Source organism: Trachinotus anak, unplaced genomic scaffold (genome assembly GCF_046630095.1).
Source record: "Trachinotus anak isolate AG129_WGS33_773 ecotype Australia unplaced genomic scaffold, CSIRO_AGI_Tana_v1 ptg000001l, whole genome shotgun sequence".
Classification (NCBI taxonomy): Eukaryota; Metazoa; Chordata; class Actinopteri; order Carangiformes; family Carangidae; genus Trachinotus; species Trachinotus anak.
In genome coordinates this window covers 14,345,342-14,363,394 of record NW_027273852.1, presented here as the reverse complement: position 1 = coordinate 14,363,394, position 18,053 = coordinate 14,345,342, and the positions used below count along the sequence as shown (strand labels likewise).

General features: G+C 41.7%; 1 protein-coding gene across 2 annotated transcripts in view; it reads right to left on the bottom strand.

Moving 5' to 3' along the window:
• clybl (citrate lyase beta like) overlaps positions 1-18,053 on the bottom strand; it is a 57,901-nt gene that overhangs the window by 15,864 nt on the left and 23,984 nt on the right. For both annotated transcript variants that reach the window (XM_071479453.1, XM_071479447.1), the window contains exon 3: positions 9,684-9,897. In XM_071479453.1, coding sequence (XP_071335554.1) covers positions 9,684-9,897 — 214 coding nt within the window. The remainder of the gene's footprint in view (positions 1-9,683; positions 9,898-18,053) is intronic.

Sequence of the window (18,053 nt, the reverse complement as noted above, 5' to 3'; positions counted from 1 at the left end):
TACATATCAAAGATTTGCTCGGATTTAATAGGGGTCATGAGCGGGCTGGACTGCTGCGTGTCATCTGTGTCTCCCTGTTCCCTCATTGAACGAGACACGAGGGATTGTCGCACCGTATGATGAGCGCACTGTGATCTTTGACTCTTGCTCAAGTTTTGCTGTAACCTCTCTGTTGCTCTCCCTTACTGTCGCTCTCATAAGCCCAGATAGACCCGTAACTGTATCGTGGTAACTTAAAACGGATGGAGCGATTTACGCAGCCATAATTCACTATTCATAAACCTGCTACTTGGTGGATAAAATTCTGCCCGTCTCGCTGCAGTTCATGGTTACTGGAGAAAATTGATATGTGAGAACCGCTGGCTGCTTCATGTGCCAGGAGTCACACTGATCCCTGACCAAACTAAATAAATAGTGATCCAAGTGATCAAAAAGCACTGGTTTATAACATTCGCAGATCAAATAGACTGGAGAGGGCTGATCTCCGGCTCCAACCTCAGCCTGACATATATGCAGCCTGCATGTACAGTATAAAATTCTTTTAATGTAACCAGAGACCGCTCATTGCAAGGATTGTCTCCTGCACTTTTCTCCTTTTGTGATGGCATTTGCTGAAAACATGACACCAGGAATGGCTAAGGAAATGGCCAGGTCACTGTTGCACTATCCTTTCTTTTATCTCTCCTTTGCTCTAAAGTGAGAGAGGGAGATTATTCTGCCAGACACCTTGACCCCTATGGGCACCGCTACTCCGAGCTTGAATAAAGCCCTTTGAAAAGGAGATATTTTACATTAATGGACAGCCATCCAACAAGTTGCTTCAAAGCTCCAACCCCAATCACCTGGTGTCCCATGGAGAGCTCGCCCTAACGTCAGCTCCATCTCCTCTTTGATTCCCTCCATCATCCTCATCATTAGAAGCTGACACACGGGTAGGCGCGCGGGCGAGCAGTCGGCCAAGCGGGCAGCGCCGTCGAACGCATATGTGCACACATGAAGCTTTTCAAGTGCAGAGAGGCTGACCTTCCAGGAGAGTGAGGGCAGCTCCTTAACACACAGCCTGAGACTTGACGCTCAGGATCCTACCGAGTGCTGTGTATACGTGACCCAGCATGGCTGCTGCCTTGTAGACACAACATCAGACTGGAGCATCCAAACTGATGTGTGTACAGGCCACAGCGGGACCACCTTCCTCTCCAGCATCAGATGGATGTCCAGCTCTGCTGTCACACCGCTTTAAACAAGCAACGTCAAACATCGCCTCTGGACAGACTCTGGGTGTAGAGTCCCTTCATTCAGTTAAAATTAGATCTCAGTGCAGTGGTAGTTACTGTATATACTGGACAGAAATGAGGGCAAAAAGAAGGGTGCATGACATGGCATGTATTATTTTTTCTAATAAAATAACAATTGTGCATGCAGTACCAATAGCCTAGGAAACAGCAATAAAAACAAATGGCAGAAATTAGGATAATTTACAAGATTAAAAAGGCAGTGTCGTTGGAAAATCTGCCGACAGCTGCGTGTCAGGTTTCTCAAAAACAATTTGTATGTACATCACACCTTTTATCACTGACATAGACCCTTAAACAGTGGAGTGCTGTATCTTTTATGCTGAAAGTGTATACATATATGTGAGGTTTTGAGAAAAAAAAGAGTGGGAGATCATGAGTCACAATGAGCATAGTTGTTATTCCATTTTTTTTTTTTACCTTTTGAGAGCTGGCGTTTTGCACCCTGCTGTGCAACTTGCGATGCCATTTAAAATGAGCTGCAGACTATTGCAGGTGATGGCTGCCTGCCTGAAGTGTGACTGTGTGCGCATTTGTTCTTCTGCCTTTGTCAGTATGTGTGTGTGTGTCAGGGTACGTGCATGTGTGTGTATGTGTTCAAGTTATCGCGGATGGGTTTTGACAAGTGACGTGCTGCACTCTAGAAAGCCGGAGTGAGATGACTTACTAATTCAGGCTAGGTTGATAACTGAGATGTAGCAGAAGGAGATTCAGGCATTCCCTCTGTCAGCTGGAAGCACACTGTGTTATCCGCTATCCTGTCAGGGCAGACAACAAGATATAACTAGCAGGACAGAGAAGGGGGGATTTGTAAATCATGAAACCTGCTTGTCATAGTTGGTCGAAACTGACAGACTGAGCTGGAAAAACAGCTAGTTATTACACACTACTTATACACTTTAATTAGCCATGAAAAGATCTCATTAGAGCTGTTTAGTTACACTTCATTACAATCTTTTCAGGGAATAAATTCCCAGGGCTTTGTATCCATTTCGTAGGGAAAATGGGAGGCGGTAAGTCTCATCACTGTCGATACCTTACAGTTACCATCACCTCACAACAACACTAACTAGGACTCACCAACACAGCTCATTACAATTACCCAGACATCTATTAGTTTCCTAAATTTTGTTCTTGATTTTAAGACTGATTATTATTAACGTGTAAAAAGTGCATGTGTAATTGGTGCACTTGCAGCGAAGTGGGTGGTATGGACGCCTGCACAGAGCCTTGCGTACACCCTCTGATGACAAAATTTATGTCACACGGACCATAGCGGACCCTCACATAATCACAGACGCAGAAAGTATAACACTAGCCTGACAGCACACTGGGGTGATGGAGAACCAGACTGTGCAGAGCTTTAACTGGAGGCCTGGACACTCAGTTTTCAGTGCTAAATATGGTACATTTTTCTGTTTTAAAAAATAAAAATAAGGCCTTATCTGCTTTATTGTCATTTTTACTTACAATTCATTTACATTTGTTGCTTGGAATGCTATATTTAAAAAAAAAAGAAGTGTGTTTTACTTTTTCTTATTATTTTTTGATATGATTTACAAAACCAAACTTGATTTATCTCTTCTCCTCCATGTTATTGTTTTAGCTGCAGTAACAGAAAATAATTTGAAATGGTTTCAGATGGTTAGCTGGAGTCTGGTTACCTTAACATGCTCTGCCATTTAGACTGAAAATTAAGACTGAATAAATGTCTTGCAAAATAATAGATCTAGCTTTGCTTTTTTACCCCTTCATGTACCCACATCTGCTCCATTCCTCTCCTCCTCCTCCCATTCTTTCATGTTTTCCTCTTCTCGTCGCCTTCTCCATCATCACTCCTCCTACTAGGGTTACTCTCCAAGTGTTTGGTGCGTTGCGCAGCCCACGTAGGGCAGAGCAGTGCGGACTGCACCTCTGCCAGTGAAAACACAAGAGTGTAACAGGATAATGAGAGAGGACTTTTCTTTTCTCCATGTCTCAGCATTTTCTGATCCCTTGCTCAGCCTCAATCCTCACCCCTAGCCCAAGATATCTGGAGCTGCTGCAAGAGTGTGTGTTTCAAACCTAACATAGCTGAAATAAAATCTGTGAAAACTACGATTTATATTGAAAAAAAGACACATGAGAAATAATTTTGAAAACTTTCAGTCCTTTAAATGCCTCTCGTCTATGTGCTCCAACACCAGACAAGACCTCGCCCTTCCTAAGCAATGAATGCTAATCACAGCGCTGTCATCACTCTCCTGTGCACCCTGACCTCACGTTCGCCCTCTGGTACCCTCCCAAAGGATTCCAAACGATACTCGACACATGATGCTTAAAGCAACATTATGCAACTATTCACCTTAAAGTAACAGCTTCAAAATCATTTTGCTGTTACACTGACTTGTAATAGGGAGAATGGCGCCTCTTTCATTCTCACTTTGCGCCCCAAACGCCTGTGCTTGCACTTCGCAACTTGGGTTGAGCGGGTACCTTCTCCCGTGAGAAGTGTGTAACTCTTCATGGCATTATATCACACATCACGCACTCAACTACAGGCCTTTAGCTAGCTAAAAAAAGAAGCTATCTTGTTATTCTCAGTGCACACATTGTGGCAGAGGTGAACAGACTGGCTTCCTAGCGTCTATATATTAGCATACAACTGCTTGTGGGCAGCGCGATTGCCAGTTTGTACTGAGGTGAAGATTTTGTTTGTAGCCAGAGCAATCAATAAGCTTTTGTTGTCTGTGCATGAGCTGTTAGCTTCTAGAAGTATGTGGCTTCCAGTGCCCTTAACCGCTCCGACTCTGAGCCGAGCAGAGCCAGTGTCCTGTAATCACCACTTGTGGCTACGGAGGCCGCTGTCGCCACTGCTCGGTAAAAGTTACATAGTTTTGCTTTAGCAGACATGCACACACATATGCAGCAGAGTTCAGGATGCAAGTTCTTTCTGATCTGGCTAGAACAGGGTCTATTTTCTGGCTGAGCAGCTCGCATCCTGTTTGTGAGTCCAGGCAGCCTGACTGGGAGTTTATCTCAGGTCTCCTGGGTCCTCTGAGGTGTTGAGAACAAAAATACATGAGCACGCACACACACACACACACATGCACCCACCCACCCACATGTATGTACAGGGATGTAAATAGACACACATACTGACACACACTAAATACAAATGTTCAGTATTCATAATTCAAGTGGCTAATATTATTTCCCAGGAGTTCATTCTGTCAAGAGTTTAATCATTTGAATCCACTTAAATTGAGAGCAGATCTTTCAGTGTCCTCTGGAATAACACAGTGAGCATTGAACTGAGGTCATGTATCAGTTGACAGTTGGCTGCATAATTTATGTTAAGTTGAAAATCTCTGGTGTCAGACGCAGTTCATGCATAGCCCATAGCTCATGTATTGACTGTGCTACATCCAAATAATCAGCCGCTCTCACTTCAACCAGGAGGGTATATCTCTGGACCAGTGGTCAATAATGGTACTGAGGGTGGGAGAAAACAGTGAACATAAGACAAGAGGAGGAAATTCTTATCAAACCATCGAGAATGAAAACCATCAGGATAAACAGCTGTTTTCATTATGAATTAACAAAAACGAGTCTTAGTTTCTGAGTCACTGATGAAACAGAAGAAAAGCCAAAAACAAACTACCCTTTTACAAAAAGAATTGGAAATATTTCTAATGACAGGTAAACGTGAAATGACCAGCTCAATAAGCCAAATGTTATTTTGGTGCATCATCAGCTTTTCTTGTATAAGAAGTTACAGTTAAACTACAGGAGATGCCACCTGTACCTTATAATCCACATCATCCACCCCAGAGCAATATCCCTATAATAAAGTTTGTGGTTTATATAAATTCAGCTTTTTGCTAATTTTTCAGGCTGAATTTTGTGTTCATATATTGGATTATTCTTTATTTGTTAAATTTTATCGTCTCATTCTGCACTTTAATGTAAATTGTGGATAATTATTGATAATTTTGTAATTAGTCATTTTTAAGGTGACATGTGACATGCATTATTGTTGCAGGTACCAGCCATACAACTACTTATTCATGTTAAAGTATCTCTCCTCTTATTTATGTAATTGGGCTAAAAACAAACAAAGATTCAACAAACTACATCACTAAAACATGGCAAAACTCAGCAGTTGTAATAAGACCCATGTACACATAAAACTGTACAAATCCAGGGGTGACTGGTTCCTGGCTTCCACATGGGCCCAGTAAAAGCTACTGAGGGTGTTGATCAGTATCAACAGAGGTTATTTTAGAAGGTTTATACCTACAGAAGAACAAATTGTGAATTAACTTGTGAAGTGCTACCAAACAGCCCTGGTTCTGTAATGTGCTGACAGTGAACTCCCGACACTGGTGTGTCATACCTGAGTGATGTTTGCTGTCAACTGTAACAAGTTGTGTATGTGCTTGCATGCTTCTGTGTGTGCGCGTGTTTGTCTATATGTGTATGCATGTGCACCCTTATGTGTGTGTGCGCAAGTTTGTGTTCTGCATGTGTAGTGTGCTTGTGTGCATTTGCAGGCGCGTGCTGGTGTGCTAGAGGTGCTCCCCGTCGTGTCGGCCGCGCCACCATGCCATCTGGAGAGGAAATCGAGTGTGAAGTACAGTATAGTTTGGGACCAAGCTCCGTGGCAGTGGCTCAGCAGTTAGTTCATTAGTTCCAAACTTCCAGGGATTAGGAGAGAATCTCTACGGCAGGGAGGCAGAGGGGAGTCAGGGGGGATGGAGGGACCCATGTGGGGAAAGGAGAGGGAGAGACAGAAACACCAGGAGGAATACTGGACCATAGGGCACTAAGAGACAGAGAGAGAACACGAGAGAGAGAGATAAACAATCTTAACCCTGAGGACCCTGGAGGGGGGAGACGAGCGAGAGAGGGACAATGAAAGAACAAGACGGTAAGGGAGAGAGGAGGAGAGAGGACAGGTGTAGCCGTCAGTTCCGCTCCGGGGTTTCAACCTGCCCTCCCTCTTCCTCCACCCCACTGATCATACAGATATGATGATATGTGTAAGAGTGTTAGAGCAGTCAGCCTTGTCTTCCCTCCCCTCTCTCCTCCTCATTCTCTCCCCTCTGGGTCCGTGGTGACAGTTAGCAAGCTCTGGGAGGCTCCTACCCTTTACTCCCTTTCTCATCCTCCTGTCTCTTAAGCAGCCAGCATTACTGCCAAGATGGAGCGTAGACATTTTTGGAGTCAAAGCGGCAGGCAATTAAAGCGGGCACTCCTGGATTTCAATTTTCAAGAGGAGGGGGTGGACTGACCTTCATCACATACCTTTTTGTCATGAATATCCTTCCCTGTTTTAAGGTGAAGGTGAAAGATAATGAAAAGAATACATTAATGAACACATAACAGGGGGGTGGTTTTAGGCAGTGGCCCTATTTAAGGCCTATCCATGCATACCCAGTAACTAACCTCGCGTTTCACCTAACCTATTGTTGCCATCACCACAACAGTGGTTGAGGGTGGCATTTCGCAAGCTCAGTCTCTGCTTTGCTCCCATTCTCTCTCCCTAAAAAGCACCAGACATGCATTAAGACTCCATTGTTGAAGTCTGGCATCTCTTGGCAAACACACAGTGCCGACTGTGCGGTTGTCATGGTGAATATAATCACAGCTACTGTATACACTGTAGAAACTGTCAGCGCTAAACACGGTATAAACACATGTAAAAGCTAAGTTTTCCATAACTACCACTCTTAAAATTGACTAATAATGAGAACGCACCTGATAATGGTGACCTCACAGGAGCCATATTTATTGATCTTTTGCTCATGTAAATTACTAAGTGCTTTTAGATAAGCACCATACTGTTGTTCTCTTCCAACATGCATTGCTGTGGTGTAATTTTTATCTTCAGAATAAAAAGTAATGTGTTGTTGTACAAGGGTAACTGGGTAAAAAGGTGTGCCCCAGAGTTCGACTGCGGGACCACTTCTGTTTTTATGAACAATCTACCATGATTTTTTCTTCTTCAATTATATGCAGATGATACTGTGATATATGGTACAGCTCTGCAATATGGCCAAAATCTCATATCCCAATATAGATGCTTACATATCCAGATACATTTCACAATATAACACATTTTACAATACATTTAATTAATATATTGCTTAAATAAAATGACCACATGGGAAGGCCCATTTATTACTTTACATTTTGACATTGTGTAACTAAAAAAAAACCTTTTCTTCAGTAGTTTTTTTTACCGATGCTGAACTGTGTTGTTTATCATTGTGTATCTAAACACTTCCTCTTAATGTCACATATAGCCTAATAGGCTCTGCACATTTGTATTGGGATTTTTCTTTTTGTTTCGTTTATTTTTTTAAAGGGGCCCATGTACAATGCTTAATACACACAGCTGACTACCTCTTGACATAAGATTACAATTTAATTGGTATCAATTTAGAACATTTTTAAAGCATTCAAATGCATTCAAATGTATTGCTTAGTGTTTAATTTTTCTACTTTGTGCCTCTTTATGGTCCCCTTTCCCTTTGTCTCGGGACAAGCCTTTACACCTTATTCACCCAAATATTACATTTCAGATATTTATTTATATATATATATATATATATATATATATATATATATATATATATTCAACATTAAGAAATCAGGTGAAGCAGTTATTTATATAGATTTTCATTCACTTTTTAGCATCGCTTAACGGGAGCACCATAAAGTACATTGTATATGTATGTAATATGACAAAATGCAATTTGACTGTTTATTGCCTAAAGAAGGGTCACAAATCCTTAGTTAATATCCCTTGTGTGTGTAATACATAAGAGAAAATAATTATTTAATAATATAACAATTATTATGCCAAATTGATTCCAAAACATGGCAATTAGTATCCAAAACAAATGTCTTGGCGGTATTCCTAGCAATCTTAATACACATACAAACACACACACACACACACACACACACACACACACACACACACCAGAAATTCTGTTTATCCAACAGGAAAAAAAATATCATCTTAAGGGAAGGTATAACTACACAACAACCCCATGGATTTCCAATTGCCACAGTGGAGGAAGACGCTGAGAGTGTGGGAAGTGAAGAAAGGATGCCAGTAGGAAAGGTGCATTTTGTTATTGAGTAAATAACTAATTTTTATATTACACAGTATGACCTAGCAAAGACATAATAGGTTACAGGATTTTTGCACACTGAGTCTGTGGAAATGAATGGCTGAAATCAGCTCTGGTGCCAAGCTTTGTACCATGTAGTACTGATGTAGCTGGCTCAGAGACGAAGAAAGTAATGGGATTATAAAGCAGGAAACTACTGAGGTAGAGCACTATTTCCCAGAATTTATTGGAGGCAGTTTGATTTGGATTATTCAGACTGCTACTAACAGAGGGAGGAGTAGCAAGCCAGCTGAGCATGTTAAGAGAACCTGAGTTGCCCTGTAGTGAATGTCATTCTCCCCCTTTATTTTTAATAGCGCTTACTGGGCCTAATTCTATGCTCTACAGCTAATTGCTAACAGAGAGAAGGCCTTTGAAAAGGAAAGAAAAGTGAATCATATATTCAACATTCACAGTTGTTTCTTGCAAGTTCAGACAAAGTTGGAAATAAAGCCTTTATTTTTTTATGTGAAATGAGTGGGTTGGTGGATAAAGTAAGTGGATTGGAGCAGGATACTTTTGAAATGACACAGAGACATGAACCTGTCACATGCTGAGAGCTCAGGAGCCCAGCATCTGAATTCTCCTTAAGCCTGAATGGCTGCTTCAGTGCTGCATTCCTCTCCACATTTCCCCCTCTAAAATGTAATAAAGACAGAAGCTCTGACATCCACCAGCTCCATCGCGGGGTCACAGTTTTAGCCTGTCAGTCACACAGGGCATCATCTTATTGTCTTTGTCTACTACAGGAACAGCCTCCAGCCATATCAATCATCTTTATTATCATGACTTAAAAACCTTTGTTAGTTAACTTCTTACCCAGGCCCCTTCTTTATCCCACTCTCCAATCACAATTTCATGGGCAGTTCAGGAGGGCCAATGGGGAGGTCGAGTGGGCGGGAGGAGAATGCTTTTAACCTGCTGCATCTGGTGCTTTCCCGCTGCTCACCCAGTGGGACATGGTCACCTTGTTTTAAAGGACTCTGATGGGGGGGGGGGCACTGCCTTTATACCATCATAATGGGGTGAAATGTGCTTGTTTTAAACATGTCACTTAGGTAGTTTTCCTTTCAGTGATTAAGACCGAACACCTGTCTGAAGGAGGGAGATGGAATTAAAATCATTCTGGATCACACAGCTGTGTGCGTGTGTGCGTGCTTCTTTGCTGACCTGTTCAAACGAAGCTCCATTTCATTTATACATGTGCATCTGTGTCTTTATGTACCTTTTTGCTGAGGGCTACACCATCCTCGCAGTCCAAGACGGCACAGTCGACATCCAACGAGGCCAGTTTCCTCAATTTTCGCTCATCATTGCCAGGGCAGTAGAGAACCGCCCTGCGGGGTATGTAGCGCAGCGAGGGGCCTGCAGAGTGATGGTGAGGACGCCTTGCTTCGGCATACAACTGCCAGGCTGTGGGCAGGAGCCAACTGCTCTCCCTATCAACACAAATACATACATAAGCACACGGTGGCACACAGACATATACATGGGTTTGTTTATAACACAAAAAGATACACAACACTCAGGCAGGGGAACCATGAATGCACAAGCACGTGTCTTTGGTGCATACATTACTCATGGGTACACTCAGTACCAATAGAAAGGACAATGGATAATTAAAGGCCATTGCTGCATTCACCTTTATGATATCTACAGTGTTTATATTACACATGGAGATCCAGAAGGAGGCCAGATCCTCCAGACTCGAGTGAAAGTCTGGAAACGTTTCATTTTGGGAGTTGTGTTTGTCCTTCAGCTGTTCATTGAAGTGGATGAGAGACGCTGACCTGTGCTTTGGCACTCTTTGGTGAGAACAAACTCACCCAAACACTGAGCCACTCATATGCTAATGTAGCCACACTGCTGAATATCTAGGCAGGACAGAGAGTGAATGAGTAGGGGTGTCAGCAGTGGTTGGAGCTGAGTCAGGGAAAAAATTCAGTTTGGGAAAGACAGCTGTGGTTATTTGACCTTTAGTTTTACTTTGAATACGATAGATGCAACTATATATGCTACTATAGACCTACTTTATGGAAAATTCTGCTCTTAGAGTCACACAACTACTAAATGGATAGACATAAATAAAAGATACAGGCATTTTAAGATGCAATTGTGATTGGACATGTCACTCACTAAATTCTGTATTGTAATGTTTATTGAACATGATTAAAATGGTAATAACAAATTATTTAACATTGCTTTCATGATTCATGAGTAGTTTAACTGAATTAGTTCAGAAAGTAAATAAGTTATTCACTGTCTCTGTACACACATTAAATAAATTGAAACATTCAAGCATAACCAAAGCAGAGCATTGTAAATGCAGTTTTTAAAAAACAGGGGAATTGCAGAATATTTCATTGAGAGGCTAACTAATGACTAAATCCATTGAAACCTAGTTTTTTTATTTGAAAGTGTGTTAAAACAATCGCTTTCAAAGCAAAACAATAGACTGTGTATACAAAAGTGAAGCAAATGCATTTTATCTAATGACCATCAAAGGATGACGTCACAAAAAGAGGTCCAATTGTACTGAAGTCTATGGGAAAATGGCCCTACTTCACTTGATTTATTACCTCATTAAATGTTTTCTTAATAAGTTTATGGTCTCAACTGCTAGATTCAGGTCTTCTTCAACATAACATGATGTTCATTTTTGAAATTATGGTGCCATTTAGAGGAATATAGAAGATAAAGCAGGTTATGCATTGGGGCGTGGCTACTGTGAGATTGACAGATTGTACCACACATGGCGACCCGCCTGACACCACCCCTCACTCCTCCTCAGCTCCACCTTCTCGTCCAAATACAGTTTCTTCTGGTTTCAAAAATAACTATGATGGCGACGGTCAAATTACAGCCTCGAGGCTTTTAAAAAGGCAGCTCACAAAACAATAGCTGACATCACAGTGTGTTGCCACTTGAATAAAACCCTGCAATATAACTTAAAAGAATGAACACTAGGTTTTTATTTTAAATGCTTTTCTCAAATGTTCTGTAGCGTCTTGTCTTTGCTCTTCAGATGATGCTAATTTTAACTTTGGAAAAACATGCAACAAACTTTTTTGTGGTGATTTTATTTCTAGAAGCTTTTCTATTTTCAAGCAGCACTGACTGAGCAACTATGCGCTGAAACAAAAACAAAGGCAGAAATGTCCACTAAGTTGTTCCACCTTCAAAACCTAAATTAGTTATTTACTTGTATTATCACACTATGAGATATCTCACTGACTATAACTTGCTCATCATCACATCTTCCACCTCTACAAGCACACTCCAATGTGTGAGTGTGTGTGTAGAGGTTCACACACAAGATCACAAAACACGCAGCAGTGTTTGTCTTGTGCATCCCCCTCCCATCCACATACATGCAGACACCCACTCAACTGTGTACACTAATACTCACAAGCATTCCACACTTGTCTTAATTATTTGTTCCATCAATCTGGCCTCTGAAACAATTGGTCCTAATGAATAGCTAAATGTTTAGGATCAGATATATGTAATTACAGCGAGAAACTCTCGCTGGGCATCAGAAGCCCTTCGAGGGACTATGTTGGCAAGAGAAAGAAAGGAAGAGGGGGGTATTCCTTCTATTAAAAGAGGGGGGTGATTATTCTTTTCTTGTCTTTTGCTCTCTAAAAAGGAGCTAAAGTCACTTCAATAGCCACTTAATCCTGTCAACTACGCTTCCACATGCCCTCCAGTGCCAATGAGGCCTAATCTAAACTGAGACGTTGCGGTTGAAGCAGGCAGTTAAAAAACCAATTCAGGTTGCTTCCAGCATTTTAGTGCTTGCAGGTACACAGGGCCTATTTGAGATGGAGACAGTATTCACAAAAGGCTTGGAAGGAAAACATGGTAAAGGTCTGAGGGAGGACTATGGCACACCACCATGCAAACTGTGGACCAGTGAAAATAGGTAGAGCTCACAGTCTTTTGAGAAGGTATAGGGTCTAAATTGATGGAGAAGAGAAGAAAAAAAAGCAAACATAAAAATTAAAAAGGAAAGTAGCTGTTAAGAGGATGGAAGTAGGAGTGCTGAGTGGTAGGGGGCAAGAGGAGGTTGTTGAGCTCTAAATGAAATCAGTCTATTCTGTGCATACTGCTCAGGGGGAAATGTTAAGAAGCTTTACTAAGTGCCCATTTAAAAGGCAAATATAGCATAATATAACTGAAGTACAAAAAGATGGTGACTGTAATTTAAGGGTAGGTTCCATTATAAAAGAAAAAACTGAAACGGGGAGAGGAAGTGAAGGTACCTTGATCTTGGCTAGAGACAGTACACTAGAAGCAGAGGTCAACAACAGAGGCCAAAATCAGCATCCCTTTCACTTGATTCCACCGTCCCACCTCCATCTAATTTTTAATAGGCCTAATTTTACAGTCAGGTAACAAAAGGGGTAAAGAAGGAATGAGAGAGGTAAACTGGGCTGTTTTTTCTCATCCTGGCATGGAGGTAACCAGAAGGGGCAACAGTCTTTATTTAAAAATCACAATCTGCTAGAACAAACACACATTTATATTCAACTGATTTACTTTTAAGTGGCTTTATCTGGTGCTGGTTTTAGTATTAGGGGTTGACAAATACATAAAATGGCAGAAATGGTGGCAATATTAAAAAAATTATTTTCCTATAAAAACCCAAAAGGGCTGCTTGTATGCTCAGGTAGCCATTAACATCACCATCCTGTGGGGATCTAGGGATCGTCATCAAATACACACATCACATCCATATCCTCCATGCAAACTGGAAATTTTTATTTACACCATCCCACATCTGGCTGACATTTTCCAATTATTGGAACACTATACACACTCGTGTTCTAATTATTGTACAGTGCACAAAGAACCATATGCACCTATGTTACCAATTTCTTTTCCTCTCCTCTCTTTATTTCTTTCTTTGTTTCTTTCTTTTTTTTTTTTTACATGAAAGGTTATGATAACACAGGGCTGTGTGGCTATATTAGCAGCTGTAAAGTGGTGGGACCTGGCCACAGTGACAACATTTACTGGTCTGAGATCAGAGGTAAGTGTGTGTTAGTGGGTTTATATGGTGCTGGATGGGACTGGTTCTCATTAGCTGAGAGGCAACAGCAGACCCAGGCCTAGTGGCACTGAAAGGGGGAGGACGGGGGGGTTGGAATGTGCTGAGAGGGTGGTGAGGTCTGTGTTAGACTAGACATGGGCCTTCCTGAACCATGTACATTAGTTTTTCAGACTCAACGGTACAGTGTGTCATATCTGGACCTGCTGTCTAACAAGTAATTATCATGAACATCCAATAAATGCTGTTCTTGTAAAGTGTGTAGGCTTCTCCATGCTGGCTGAGCAGCATTTTACATGCAGATTTGTGTCTGTCTTCTTCCAACACCAGAGAGCATCTTGGACTAAGCAGTTCACTGGTATAAAAGTATCAACTGATCTTCAATTCAACAGAATAGCCTCTGATGATCTGACACCCGCCGACAGTGCCTAACTACAATAAATCTACCTTGAACCACGAATCCTTGAACTTCACATCTTATCTTCGCCTCTCTCAGACAACTAAGCGACTGATGTACACTTTTGCCACCATTCAGCTGCTGTTTTCCCCAAGTTTCATCTCCTTATCTCTGAAATCCCCTGTCATGTAATCCACACAGGGTCGCCAATATTTCTCAAGGTAACAGGTAATAGCCTGTCACTAAGTCAGTCTACAGAGAGGACAGACATACACTTCAGTCCTGTTTCAGATTATGCTTCTTGAATTTGGGCATTTTGTGAGCATGTGAGTTTCTCACTGAACTACTTGCTGTTTTCTAGGAATTCATAGGTTTACACCAGTGATGGCCATCAGCGGTGATACGTGGTGTGAGCCTCCAAAAATCAGACATAAATGTGAGATGATCCAGACTTGTCATCAAAATGTTCCTCTGGTCAGATGACACATTAAAAAAAAAAGAAAGTAATGTTCCGATGTAATGTTATGTTCTTGCCTGACAAATGTTTCACCACTACATCTGTATTTTTGCATCATATACAGTCAGTAGTGTGGCTGTGGGCTGGGCACTTGTCTGTGATTAACTAAATAAATAAAAGCACCAACTAACACAAACACATTTAATGCCAAACACTAGACCTCCTCAGCTGCAGCAGACAATATATTAAATATTGATGCATATTTAATTTGATATAAGATGACTGATTGTGGTCTGGAAGTAAATACTGTATTACAAATAGCCTGTAGTAATTGCTTCATTATCATGACGCGATGATTACCATTTCCTGTAACTCTGCTGGCCTCCACCTGGCAGCATAATAGCCTAATTCAGGTGGTAATATTCATCCTACCACATGAATTACAGCAGATAACAAGTGGCCCACTTGAAAACAGGTCCCTGACGATAGCCTCCCTCTAAATATGTAGATTTCCACAATTATCTCCAGCATGGTGGTGCAGGCAGAAGCTGTGTCTAAAATGCACAAAATTAAAGATCTGTGTTTCTACCCCACGATAATCAGCGACTTCTTAATATGCAAACTACATTCTGAGGTCTGCGGTGCTTAAGATTCCAGATTAAATTTGGTGAAAATGAAGATGAATAAAGAGTAGGGAGGAAATCGATATTGCTGAAGCATTGACGGACCCTTTGTTTGGAGAAAGCTGTCTGCGGGTGGGAAATAAAATGGTCAAAAAGTCATCAATATTTACCTAGCTTCATGTCCACCTGCCTGTCTGACACTTTTTTTGTTTTTTAGAATAAAAAAGAGAGCTGAAGCATTCCCCACACGCGGTCTTCCTCACAGCATGATGCTGTATGTGTATGTTTTTTTTTTTCTTTTTCACACTGCCTCAGGTCTGAGGACACAATTGGATGGCAGAGAAATGCTGAAAAATTAAGCAGAGACACCGAAGACAGGGAAAGGAAGGAATCAAACACTTTTCCTCTACTTCTTCTCTTTTCTGCCCCCTGCTTTCATTGCTTGCCCTCCAGCAAATTGGAGCTCGGGATGAGCAATCCGTTCCTCTCCAGATTAGATCAGGAGGGGGCTGGAGAGTTTACTGTGGGCTGGCCTCTCTTTTACAAGGAGGAGCAGGAAGGACAATAGCTGAGTGGACCTGCTAACATTTTGTTGAGGATAACTGTATTGACTGTACTGTGTTACCAAACAAACAACTGATATAGAGAACCAAGACCGGACATTTAATTTGCTCTGGGCAGTTAGGAAAGCACCACAGTGTTACCCTTAATAGCAACACATGCTGTTCATCTGTTCCTTATGATCAGAAAGGTGCAACACAGGGTATGGTTTGTCTTTCTTGAACCTAAGTCTTCAGCCAATTAACCAGATTCAGCACTTCATGTTTGGCACAGACATTGGAGCATGCATTTTTTACCTCCTCAGATTATATCACCCCTGGCCCTACATCTTCCCCTTCCTCACTTTAAAAAGCTAATTCCCGGGACAGTGTCTCTCACCATCAACAAAACCCCTTACTCATCCTCCCATCCATGCCTTCTCCCCCTTTCCTGTCTCATTAGTTTGGGTTTTATGCCTTAATCTACACAATGAGGATGAAGTCATGGCGGTTATCTTCAGCAGCCAATGTCTGTCTACCTGTAATCCTTCTCAAAGTCCCCGGCTTTCTCCCGGCTCACAAATCGGCACACAATGCCTTTATGCAAGGCCTTTGCCGTAATGCCCACAGACGACTGCTGTCTTTTTTTTCCCCTTTTTTCCAACCTTCATCCCTTCACATAAAACTAGTTAAATCCCACTCCTCCTTAGAAGAACGGAGATGTCTTTATCTAGGTCTCAGGACAGGGAAAAGTCAGAATGTAAACGACATTAGAGCTATCATTTGCAAGAGTAACAAACACATTTTGATGACTGACAGTTGTCACTCCAGCTCTCTCTCTCTCTCTGCGTCTGTAACAGACAACTCGATAAATCCATTCAAATCGGTACTGATCATTGAGCAGCTGTCTATACAGTATATATTAAATTAATTTGAAATAAATAAATAAATAAATAATATAATGCCATTAAAATGTGTGCAAATAATAAACTTTACATGACACTTCCAAAGGAAAAAAAAAATCAATGAATTTATCTTTAAAAGTTAATTGAGAGGGGAACTTAAAAAGGTCAAACAAGTCACTCCATTCGAGGAGGGCATAAGGGGGTTAGCTTTTAACTTAGCATTTTTATTGACTCTGGCAAAACAAAATGAGCGGGCTCTGTAGGATTGTGCACTCTGCATTGGCCATTCAGGCCTTCAGAGCCCCATTGTAGTACTTTGAAGAGAATGAAAGGAAACCCCACTGGTGGAAATGCAGTGGAACAGCCCCACAACAGGCCACAACTGTTCCCTTATGCATGAAAGGCAGGGACATAAAAGACAAGATGGACTTCTGAGGTAGGGCCAAAAACAAAGGCAACAAAAGTGCTGATCACGAGGGGATGACACGACTCGTCTCGGCAGAAGGAGCAGGGAGAAAAGGGGAAGGGGACAATAGCACTCCCGGCCAAATGACATGTTGAAGAATTGAAAAATCCACACAAGAAGTGTCTTCTCAATTCACTAAACCCACAAGAGCTGGGTGACTGTCGGCTGGACCCTGGTCAGCCTGAGGGGGGTGGACAATAACAGCCCACAGCTTTTCTCTCTCTAACTTTCTTTCCCAAATCTTTCCCTGTTTTTGGCAAACAACTTGGCAAAGGGCAAAGACGGACTGGGGTGACGGCTTTAGTCTGCACACACCAAACCGAAACCAAACCAAACCTAATCAAAGCATGGTGGGTTCCGCTCCCGCAGCTTCCGTTTTGATCTGTTGGCTGTCTGTGTGTCTGATCTGTTTCTGTTTGTGCCCTACACACAATTATGCCACTGCATAACCTCCATGGAAACAGTCAGACGAACAAAAACATGTTTGCTCTCATTCAAAAAGCATCCTTCTTTTTAGCCACACACTGTAATGGCTGCTGATATTTCAGCCAGTGTTTCAAAAAGTCACACTAAATAATGTGCGTTAATAAGAACACTTCCTGCCGGTTTCTCCCTGTTGGCTTCCAGGCTGAGAACAAGTGTGTGGTTTCCTGTTGCAAGGAATGAGTATGAGCTGCGTGTGTGTTTGCATGTGCGATACCTTAAATCGATGGTTATCCTTAATAAGAAATCTATCCATAATGTTCCATGCACCCAGGAGAGGAATTTGTGTGAAACGATTGCAATTTAAGAAATTGGTTATATTTTGCTTGCATTAATAAATCATTTTTCACACAAACCTCCTGCACCCCATATAGAGAAAAATGTATTTTCTTGTGAATAAAGAACCTACAGATACCTTTAAAGTCAGGACTAGGACTGGTTGTTAAACTACATGCTGAACAGTGCACTCCACAGGTAAAGGCCCTCCTCCTCGATAGCCTGAGGCCTATCCCACAATTCTTCACACATACCCACGGGCCCTTTCACTGGCCATCACCCTGTCTGATTAATGGATCGATGTGGTAATTGATTAGTGAAGAGGAGGTGGGAATAAGAACATAGGTCAAACGTCAATAATGTCCCCCTGACAAAAGGTGGAAGACGTAAAATGTA